Raw genomic sequence first — 11,282 nt, forward strand, 5'->3', positions numbered from 1 at the left:
AGCCTGCCAGCACCAGAACCGACACCAGCAGGTAGAGGGGGACAAACCAGTCCAGGAAGAGCCACGACATAACTGCTGACAGAGGGAAGGGTGGAAGAGGAGGAGGACAGGGCAAGAAAATGGATGAGGAAAGACACGACCGGGGAAAGGAAGGGATAGGAATAGGAAAGGTTAGGGATAGGGAGGGGACAGGAAAGGGAAAGAGACAGAGAAGGAGGAGGAGATTTTGGGCAAGGGTAGATGAGCAGAGTTACTCTGTTATTTAAATCCGTGCAAGACATATCACGCATGACAAACCGCAGCATCTCAGTGTCCCGTTATTTTCACAGGCAGCAGAAATCAAGACATTACACAACCAGCTCCCAGCACGCTGTCTGTCACTGCCTCTATCAGACTGTGATACATGATTTTTTAATATGCAAACACACACAGGTGTTGCACTTTAAAAAAATAGCGCTGTGTAGTAAATAAAGCCATGATGCTTACCTGCAGATGCTGCTGAATCAGTCCGTCTTTCGCTGTTTGGTGGTGTTCGATGTGCAGCAGCTGAGAGGCAAATCAATCATTAGACGATCTCCGGCACCGCAGCTCTGACTGTTGCATGTGAGACGGCCAAAATCACAGGTGCTCTCTGAGAGAGGCACAAGAGACAGAAGCTGCATGCGGCTTCATCCTCCGGCTCCTGGCTCTGACGTTCAAAAGGGAGGGGTGGGGGTTGCTATGACAACACCCCTGCTGATGGCTGAGAGGATGGAGGGAGTGGGAGGGAAACTTATATAACTATAATCTTTTTCTTTTTGGGTGGGGGGGGACTGGAAGGAGGAGGAGGAGAAGGAGGAGTAGGTGGGGGCAAGCCCTTCAGATGTCTCTGGATGCTCACCGCCTTGCTGCTCGCTGCGTAAAATCAATTCCACTCCATTTAACACCAAGGCCATCACACAGTTTATGTGACATTGAGGGAGAGGAAGAGGGGACCATTTTTGTGTGAGCAGCACCTCTCATATCTGCGCTGACTGACGGCAGCTGCAGTGTTTTATGGAGTCACTCCCCTGAGTAAAAGGGTGGAAAAAAAGATTTTTTATTTTTTTTTTTGTCACGCTGGTTTCTGAGACAAAGGCTGAATACAGAGTGGATGAGTGGCCTACATAATGAAAAGTTGTCAGAGGATGTCATCTCTTTTAATGACTGCCATTTTTAGCTCAGTCTGCACGAGCATCAGACTCATGAAAAGCAGCCGAGTTAAACAGATCAGCTTCAAACAGAAATGATGACATGTGGCGTCTTGGTCGAATAAGTTACGTAAAGAAATAATTATTTGAACAATGTGGGATTTTATTCTGCTTTATTTTTCTGTTCTGAGAGCTGAAGCTTATTTGAATCTGGTTTTCTTAAACAATATTGTATTATTTGTAAAAGAAGCAACATAAGACTCTATGTTAAGGACAGAACTAGGAAGTTTTATCTTTTATCCAAATAATAGATTATTAGATAGTAATAATAGTTACTTATTTTATCAGAGGATCAAATGAGCTTATAATTCGTTGATTTTAATTTTTTGGCAAGAATCAGGCAAAATATCTGCATGCTGTGCTGATTACCTTGTCAAATCTTATGAATGCCTGATGAAGATCTTTTTTAAATCGTAATATTACTCAATTAACATTGGTGGTAGCTATCAGTGCAGTGTGCAGTCTTTTGGATGTGCACACCCTACACCCTCTTTGTCCTTGATTTTAATTTGCCGTCTTGATTTGAAGCACTTTGTAATTTGGGTTTTGGAAAGATCATTATTAAATACAATTTCCATCATGGTCTCCGGTGTTTTCTCATTCCACCAGTCTTTGTCAAGAGACAGGCACTCTGTGACTTAAAAAACATTAGAAAACAGGAACTAAAGCCAGAAAAAGACAGTGTGACGCGAAAAAACTTAGATTTTTTTCACTAAACAGTTTATGTGCGTTGCTTGATGTAGTATGTCAGCCATTCAGGATACCAAAGACATTTCTTACATATTACATTCAGGCAAAACAGAAAAGATAAAATCATTGTCTGCCATATAAATGCACAGTTAAGAGATTATCTTCATGGTTGAAAGAATTTCAGTTTTAAGTTATACTAACTGAAAATTCTACCAGAATGTGTGTTTTTTAAAATTAATTACAGACAGGTACATCTGTCTTATGCACATTACTTTGAATAAAAACAATATTGATGTATTGGTAGAAAAACAGAAGGATAATAAAGACAACTTCAGACTCTTTCATCACAGGTTTAAAAGTGCATCCTGGTAAGATGGCTGCCATCTAGTTCCATCCCAGAGCGGTGAGTCATCATTCAACATCAAAACTAGTGTTTTATATGTACAGCAGAAGGTCTTATTAACGCCCATAATCATCACTGGAGAATTTATGAAAACTAAACAAAATTTTCAAAAAATGCACAAACATCATTTGTATGTTTAGATTATTCAAACTCACTGCAGAAACTTTTTAGTATTGTCCAAACAGAGAACGGATGGTGTATTATGTTAATGACTTCTCTGAGAGAGGTGAGAACAATGTAGCTTACTGAGACTTGAAGTGTGAAATTTCACAACGAAAATGTGCCTGTGTGTGTGTGTGTGTGTGTGTGTGTGTGTGTGTGTGTGTGTGTGTGTGTTGGCCATAACTTGTGTGTCATCTATGCTGGCAGCCGCTGTGAGATCACTTTGGTCTGCAGGAAGTCAGAAACAAGTGGAGCGACGACTTCAGGATTATTCAGATGGACGTGATGGTCGCCTGGTACTGTCACCGTCGAGTGCTGTGATGCAGAGAGAAATAATGAGGAACATTTCACAATACTGATGAAAAATCTTATATTTCTGGGGTTAAATGTGAAGCAGTCCAGAACAGATCTTTGTACTGTTCTCTGGCCGTGCACAAAATGACCCCAAAACCTGCTGAATGTGGTGACGTGGGACAGAAGCCATGTGAAGTGCGGCATAAGGGTAACATGTTGTGACTATGGAATAGATCAATCAATATGCCTGATAACTGACTTACAAAACAAGTTTTCTGTTGGGATTTTTCAAATAAGTTTTCTGGGTTAAAGAAGCTTGCAAAAGTATTTGATAAAGTAGGTCTTCAATATATTTTCAGAAACAAATTATCTGTCAGTCAAATTAAAACTACTCTATTTGAAAATCATGAACAGAAATGGTCAGAAGAAATTCTGTGTAAACCACAACTGATAATGTATAGTATGATCAAATGTATTTACTGCCCTGAGCACTATGTCACCCTTAACCTGACTGGAGCACAGCGGTCTGCCTGTGGCCAGCTGAGACGAGGTATCTTGCCTTTGGCAGTGAAAACCGGTCGATTCCATTCAGTTCCAGAGGAGAATAGAAAGTGTTGTCTGTGTGATTTGGGAGAGGTTGAAAACGAAATGTACGTTTGTTCTATTGTCCAAATTAATATAATTTTAGACAAGGGCTTTTTCTTAAAATGTCTGATGATCGTCCTGATTTGTTTTCCGTGTCTGATGAATGTAGACTTCAGCACCTGTTTACACACAAAGTGTTTCTTGAAGCTCACTTTGTGTTAAATGCCTATCAACAGCGCACAAGGGTGCTTTTTATGTAATGTGTTTAAAGGCACAGTGATGTGCCTTAGATATGTAATATGTAAGAAGCAGGCATGAGTTTTCAGTATTTGATTTAGAATTGTTTGTCAAAGTGTACTTGTGTTTCTTTTGCTCTCATTATATCATTTGTTGGTATTTGTTTTGTTGTTTGTTGTGTCTTGTTAACTCGTGTGGGCTGGGCACCTTTTTGTGCATGACACCTTGTAAAGTAAATTACCTACCTATTCTGTCACTTGGGATGATTTCTGCAAGCAAGATTCTCACATTGTCCCTTCATTACTCTGTTGGTTAATTTCTTGTCATAAATTAATTCATACTGTAAATACTGTGCATTTATCCTGTTCTCCTGTCACTACCAGGCCTGATCATTGTTCATTCAGCACCTTTGTTTAATTTTATATATATAGAAATGTATTTCTGCTATTGTTTCCACTATTTGGTTCAAACTAAACTGCATTTTATTATACTGTTGACTTTCTAATCGAATCAGTTTTTTTCTCAGTTGATAAAAACTCTTTTTAGTGCAGTCTAATTAGAAACAAGGTGATAATCAGATGAATTTAGTTGACGCACATCTTCTACTTTCGCTTTCAGAACCTCACAATTTTGCAGCATATTCAGTGAGTCATTGTTAATAATTTACCTTTATGAGAACTCACGATCCATCTAACATGATTATAGGGACTGTTAGGAAAATATTTAGAGAGACACTAATGTGTTTTTATCAAATTTTCTCATTTCACATGAAGTCATGCATCTTATTTGTTAGTGTTCATGCCACACGATGTACGGAAAAACATCTCGCTACTTAAGATCCAGAATCTGCTGCTCGTCATAAGAGAAAGCAATAATTCTTTTACTGACCTCACATGTGACAATACAGAAAAAGTTACCCAATATGAAGCTTATTAGATTTTGTACATTAAACACCATGTCTCCAGCTAACTGAACTGAGGAATTCAACCTTTCCTGTAACATCATGCACAACTCACAGAGGTTGCCATGATTTTTTCATTGTTCCTACCTCATCTATAGACTGACTGTCACACAGATATGTTTGTTCATTATGTAGTTGACACCATATGACACACATTAATATATGTTGCTTGTAAAATCTGTATGTTGTTTTGTAAAAGAATGCTTGTTTAATAAATGTCTGGGCTTTAAGGTTGGGAAGATGCTCTGTAAAGGTTTTCAGTGAGGAACGTTCCCCTGTTGGTAATCAGTCGATTGACAGTCCTCTTTAACAGCAGACATTTTGACTTGTCATAGCAGGAAAAGCTCAGGTGAGACAAATTAATTGTTGATTATGTTTCAGCTTCATTAAGTTTCCCAGTGAGCCATGACAGTGCACCAGCATGCATGATACCTGGGAACTAACTCATCTAAATGGTATGCATTCATTTATAATTTTATTAAGGACACCTTTGCTTTTCTGGCTTTGACAAGCCAAAACATCTGCTATGAAAAAGGGCAACAGTACACTGCAGAATGCAGAGCTGGAAATCTGTACATTTTTATCCACTGCATAATTTTGAAAACTGAAAAAAGGGAATAATCTGATGTGTATGAACTCTTTTTATACATTAAGGTTCAAATCTAGGAATATTCCTGCTTACTCTGAGGCAATGAGCTTGTACTATGGTGCTATTTTTAGAACTGCGCAGCTGTCTGCCACACACACACACACACACACACACACACACACACACACACACACACACACACACACACACACACACACCTGGCCAAACAGTGTATGAAACAATAACGTGGCTTGTTTTTGCCTTCATTTGCTGTTGTTGCAGGCGAGTCATCATACAACACGAATGCAATCCAGTGATTCACTTCACACGTATGATGCCTGTATGCTCAACCTTCAACCAACTTTTTCCAGCATCTATTTAGACTTTTTCTCCAAGTTTCAAACTCACATTTCTGTCACGATAGCCCTGCAGGAGAGCGGAGAATCGTCTCTGTCGGTTTGATTCTGGAAATGCTGCACCAAAGTGTTTGTCTGCACTAGAAAAACAGATTTTGAACAAGTTTAATACAAGTATGACATGCTTTTTTTCATAAAGGTATGTTAAAATGTTGGCCTTGTGCTTCACAAGGCAATATGGGACTGACAGGTTCATATTGTTGAAGTGTAAAAGTTAGAACATGTTAATGCTACTGCAGTGCAGTGGTGAACACCTTACAGAATAACTAGAACAGAGGCTTGAATCCTCGACTGCATCTCCAGGCTCTGCTCCAAACTGATGCGCACTATGTTTTTCTGAAAACATACAACACAACACAATGAATGCTAAACCTCTGGTGGAAAATAACCTTTAAGTTAACAGGGAGGGGGTGGTGAATGTGCGGCAAGTTTCAGAAGGTTAAAAGTGACTTACAAAATTAACTCTGAGGTCCCTGGAGAAAACGAACCCTGCAGAAGAGAAACACATTCAGCTGCCAGCAGATGAGTGGAGGCAAAGTGAGATTATTTCTCTCTGAGAGGGTAAGAGATAAAGACGCACCTCCTTCAACTTGAACTAGACCTCGCTCTAAAAGGATGCTCACAGACTGTTTAGACAGAGTCGGGTTTGCAGCCAACAACCTACAAGGAATAAAACATTTAGAATTGATTGTATTATCACAGATTTAGCATCGCACACCTATAATATGTCAAGACTCATGATAGACAGATTAAAAAACAAAGATCAAAATCAATGCAGCAGAAACAGAGCCATTGTATTTTTTTTTTTTTTTTAGCCCATTTCTTCCTTATCAAAACCTAATGTAGCCTCAAGCAGAGAAAATGAGTGGGCTGCTGAGATCTGGTAAATTAACTTCTTTTTAACTGCAGAGCCCCAGATTTTGTTTTCACATGTTCAGATTTGTAGCCTTCAGCCCCAACCAACACTGACTCAGGAAAACAGGGAAGGATCTTGCTTACCAAACTCACTTAACTGTTATTGGAACACAGAGTGAAAAGAGGTGGGGCTCAGGTTTTGCACAACAACAGGCTTTATGCAAGTTAAAGTAGTACTCCACAAGATCTGTAAACGTAAGACTTTGAGGTGTAAAATCAGTGGAGTTACCCTTTAAACTAACTTCAAAACATCCTACACGAATGACAGTTTATTTAACTCAAATTTGCAATAAACTGGAGTGGTATACAACAATACCTCTCAACTGCCTTCTCATAAGTGTAAACTCTTTTCTTGTCTTCTGTCTTTTTTTCAAACTGAAGCATCTCCTCCATCCCCTGCCGCATCACGCTGGATATTACTGCCTGCAGGAAAAGAGACAGAAACAATGAGGTGAGAAAGTCGAAAACTACTGATATATGCAGTATAGTGAAAATAAATACTGTCGAAGTACTGAATCTATCGGAAAGAATCCAAAGGAGTCCAGCAGTATGACGACATCCACCAACTCAGGATACAGAGCACTGAACTGTGGAAAACACAATATTGACTAAATATGATACCAAGCAAGAAAAATAATCTCTGTGAAAACAGTGTAAAGTTGCATGTGATGAATCTTACTTACCATTGCAGCAATGTTTCCACCTGTAGGGGAGTGAACAAATGCTCATGTCAAGTCAACTGATAATGAGTCAAGAATGTGAATCTGTCTTATAGGGTTAGGAGATGAAGGAGGTTGGGTCAGGATGGACCTGAAGTGCTTATTGGGAGGGTCAGGATGTGATTGTGTTATCAGAAGTTGTTCTTCCAAAGGGAGAACAGCTGTGCGTTCAAGGATGAGTAACCAGTTAGTGCCTGACAATACATGAGAAGTGACTAAGAGGAACAATAGTGACCAGTTCAACATATAATTTTCCCTCTACAGTAGTCTATAAAGTCCAAACCCCAAAGATTTTCATTTTTCACCGATATAAAATGCAACTTTCTCATCACTAACTAATTAAATAACTTATTATATGTGAATCAGGTGTATTATTTATATGTTGTTTAGTCTGCATACTGTGGGACTCACCCATACTGTGACCTATGATGGAGAATTTTGTCCACTGGAGGCCTAATAGAAAAACAGCAGATTAAATCTAGTGTTCCAGGAGGCACCAGAGTCTCAAAAACATCTGCCATCTTGCTACAAAGAATGAAATTAAAGGTCCTGCATCCTTTTGAACTCACACACCATCAATAACTCTGCGTACATCCGCCACGTACACAGGAAAAGAGTAGAAAACTCCAGGTGGACGATGGGAGGACAAACCATGACCTGTCATGTCCACCGCCACATATCTGCACTCTGAGAGGAAGCAGAGAGAGAGAGAGAGGGAGAGAGAGAGAGAGAGAGAGAGATGTATGGAGGCCTATTTCTGCCAGTGTGATGTAGTGATTAAAGTTAATAATGAGTTAACATCTCAAGTTAATGAGAACTTTTATTTAAATAATGAGTTGATATCTCAAAATAATGATAAAAACTATTTAAATAATCAGTTATCATCTTAAAATAATGAAAAACTTTTATGAAATAAGTTACCTTTTGGTAGAAGAGGAATGAGGGTGTCGAACGAACCACAGTTGTCAGCCCAGCCGTGCAGGCACAGGACAGGATGACCGTGATCAGGACCCCAGACTTTACCTCTGATCTGTCCCCATGGGACTGGTACAGAGAGCTCTGAAACTGGACACACAACACAGAGCAACACAGCCTCAGAGAGCAGCTCAAAAACAAGGATCTGACAGATGTGCAGAGAGTTAATGAACTACCTGCTGGTGTCGATGACATGTCAGAGTCTGGTGATCCTCAGTTTATGTCTCACCTGTGGTAACAAGAAACCCGATCTTAACAAAACCTTCAAACAAATCCTGAATTGTAGCAACAAAAACACGCAGACCAACCCCCGACCTTTGGAACACAGAGTCTTATCTTTCAACAAGCCAGATGACGATACTCTACTGTTCTGTGCTTTTGTTCCCTCAGTCGTGCCAGTCAGGTTGTCTCAAACAAGGACAGTGAAATCTGGGAAAGTGTGAAATTTGATAATAATATAATAATATTTCACCAGTTATAACAGGGACAGATCATTTCTACTGGGAAAAAATGGCAACACTCAATTTTTTTTGTTGACATTGTATTCTTTAAGGATTTATATAAATAAAATATATGTGATTTATTAAATGTTCTGGTTCTGCTTTCATGTTTTTCAATTCTAAACTTGCTCTTTGCCAGAAAACAGCCTTGTCCCAGACAAAACTCACAACTACAAAGAATTTAAACATGTATTAAAACCTGTCAGAATCTAAAACTAATAATACTTACTGATAATAAAGGTATAAAAATGTGCTGTTATAATAATTTTTGCTTTAAAACTGATTTTCTATGAAAAGGTTTGCCATTTAAAGCTGTGTCCTAGATTTTCTGTTCTGTCTGATTTATTTAATTCTTTATCAATTTCTCTGCTTGATTTTGTTTTTTGTTTTTGGGACCTGGCTGACTTCTCACTTCTCACATCTTAACCAGCTTTTACGGGCTGCAAGTGATCGACAACTGCTGTAATTAGAAATCTTGTTTCAGCTAAAGACAACATGCCTGCTGGTCATGTTAATGTGGGTGAAAATCTTTCAGTCTCTGCAAGTTGCATGTGCCAGGCGTGGTGACATTGCAGTAGGTGCTTCACCATCTGTTGCCTACTGCCTGCTGAGTGCACTCTTCTAGTTGATTTTTAAATGCTGTTTCCTTCTGTCTTCATTTTCAATGTATTTCTACGCCCCTGTAAGGCACTTTCAATTGCCTTGCGTCTGAATGGCGTTATATTAAAGGTGGGGAATGGTTTTCTGCACAAAGATTGTTTATACTTGAACTCAACAGCCAAACAAATCCTCCTTCAGTGCTTCTTCTTCAGAAGATTTACCGTCCTTCTCACTCCCACTTCCCTTCCCCTTGTTCTGTGCACAGGCACAAACGCGACCTGTCACTGATTGGCTGGAAAAGTGTTCTGTGGCTCCGTCGGAGTCACTTTTTGTTTTCCATTTACAGAGCCAGGGCTGTGAAGAAACATCAAATTTGTTTTCAGCGCACACACAGAACTGGGAGCTAGAGGAGTGTGAAGAGATATTCACTGAATTTGATAAAAAGTGTATTTGATTAGAGAAGCGGACCCCACCTTTAATAACTTGCCTTGAAGCAAGATATGTGCTGACACAACAAACTCAACAAACCATAAGCTTTAGGATGAAGTTAGAGACAATTAAAAGTCAAGAATACTCCAAAGTCTAGATTAAAGTTTGACGCATTACTACAGGTGAGCAAGTCTCACCCATTTACAGTCTGCTGCCATGCACACTTAATACCCAAGAGGAAATATAACTTTGCTGTTAATGTGCGTTTGTTTGAACACTGAGGCTTTATGTGAACATCTCCTAATCTTTTACAAACTATCCATCTATCAAACAGCCAAATCTAATATGACATAACCTGGACAAGAAATAAGGAGGGATCAACTGTGTCAAATGCTTATGTCAAAGAGGTCAATAATAAACGGGATGTGGCGTAATGTTCAAAGCAGACAGCATGTAAGACCTGAGGCCAACTGGATTCTTCCAGTTGAACATTAACCGGTGATTCGAGAGTGTTTCTGAGACTGAAGGGCTTAAAAGAGACTGGGCTGTAGTTGTTTTTATCACTCCACTTTTCTCAAACAATTTCTCAAAGTTTGTCATATTATTACAGAAGAATATTGGGACCAGGCATGAGGGGGAAAATGAGGAGAGGAAGATTTTTTCTTCATATTGCATTTTGAGAATAAAATCAAAATGTTGAGAAGCTGTAAAATTGTTTGACTTATTTCTTAAAACGGTTTCTCAACTTTATTTTCAACATTTCAACTTGCCAAAAAACCCTTCCTCTTGTCATTTCTTTCCTTTTTCTTTCCCCTTATTTTCTTCCATAGATTATATATAAGTTAATTAAAGTGCATTCAACATAAAGATGAATGCTTTCAATTGATCACGGCAGAAAGCACAGTTGACATTTTTGGAAATATGCTTTATTGCTGAGAATTAGATGACAAGATCAACCCTATCCTAATATCTGTACAGTAAATATGCAGCTACAGCTACCACCTTGTTATCTTAGCTTAGCATTAAGACTGAAAAAAATGGAAAACAACTAACCTTTCTTTCCTAAAACTGCACAGCCAAGAAAAAAAAAAACGCCCCCCTTAGAAACACAACGTTTTTACACTTTTTCTTCAACAAACAAGCTAATGAACTTGCTGAAATATGGATTTTGTTGCTTTTTGGACAGAACCAGGCTAGTGTTATCCTGTAAAAAGCTACCCAGCTGCTTTAATAGACATACATAGGAGTGGTATTAATCTTCTCTAATTATTGGAGAGAGTATTTCCCAAAATGCTGAACTATTCCTTTTTAAAAAAAAAAAAAAAAAAGACTTCAAGTCTTCAACAGATGATTTTCTCGAGTCATTGGTGAAGTGAGCAATTCAGCATTTAATGTGATGAGAAAGAGTAGCATACTGGAGAGAAGCCAGACACGACCAAATGTTCATTAAATACTTTACGAATCTCGTTTGGATCTTTAACCGCCCTCGAACAGAATTGAGGAAGGAAAGAAAGATGCAGAATTGCATGTTGACTCTCTTCCCTGAATATATCATAAATGAACCACACGCTTCATATA

General features: G+C 38.8%; 1 protein-coding gene across 2 annotated transcripts; it reads right to left on the reverse strand.

The window, feature by feature from the left end:
• Window positions 1-486: 486 nt before the first annotated feature.
• On the reverse strand, window positions 487-8,499 carry LOC146330063 (serine hydrolase-like protein). 2 transcript variants are annotated; one of them, XM_084715519.1, is made up of 13 exons: window positions 8,352-8,499; window positions 8,122-8,265; window positions 7,774-7,887; window positions 7,612-7,653; window positions 7,165-7,184; window positions 6,994-7,068; window positions 6,798-6,904; window positions 6,147-6,226; window positions 6,021-6,055; window positions 5,826-5,902; window positions 5,559-5,646; window positions 2,669-2,799; window positions 487-1,049 (listed from the first exon to the last, which is right to left on the reverse strand). In XM_084715519.1, the coding sequence occupies exons 1-12, from the start codon at window positions 8,368-8,370 to the stop codon at window positions 2,680-2,682; spliced, it is 921 nt and encodes a 306-aa protein (XP_084571645.1). In that variant the 5' UTR covers window positions 8,371-8,499; the 3' UTR covers window positions 487-1,049; window positions 2,669-2,679. The 2 variants fall into 2 exon arrangements, with proteins under 2 accessions (XP_084571645.1, XP_084571646.1); XM_084715520.1 differs by lacking the exons at window positions 7,612-7,653; window positions 7,774-7,887.
• Window positions 8,500-11,282: the final 2,783 nt, after the last annotated feature.

Source organism: Lutjanus erythropterus, chromosome 3, assembly GCF_056507025.1.
Source record: "Lutjanus erythropterus isolate fLutEry1 chromosome 3, fLutEry1.hap2, whole genome shotgun sequence".
Lineage (NCBI taxonomy): Eukaryota > Metazoa > Chordata > Actinopteri > Lutjaniformes > Lutjanidae > Lutjanus > Lutjanus erythropterus.

What these genes read in the sequence shown, in the direction of transcription:
- LOC146330063 (XM_084715519.1), bottom strand. An exon ending in GTGGAAACATTGCTGCAATG is followed by an intron (nt 7,069 to 7,164) that starts GTAAGTAAGATT and finishes TGTTTTCCACAG; the next exon opens with TTCAGTGCTCTGTATCCTGA. An exon ending in GCCTCTGTTCTAGTTATTCT is followed by an intron (nt 5,647 to 5,825) that starts GTAAGGTGTTCA and finishes CTGTTTTTCTAG; the next exon opens with TGCAGACAAACACTTTGGTG.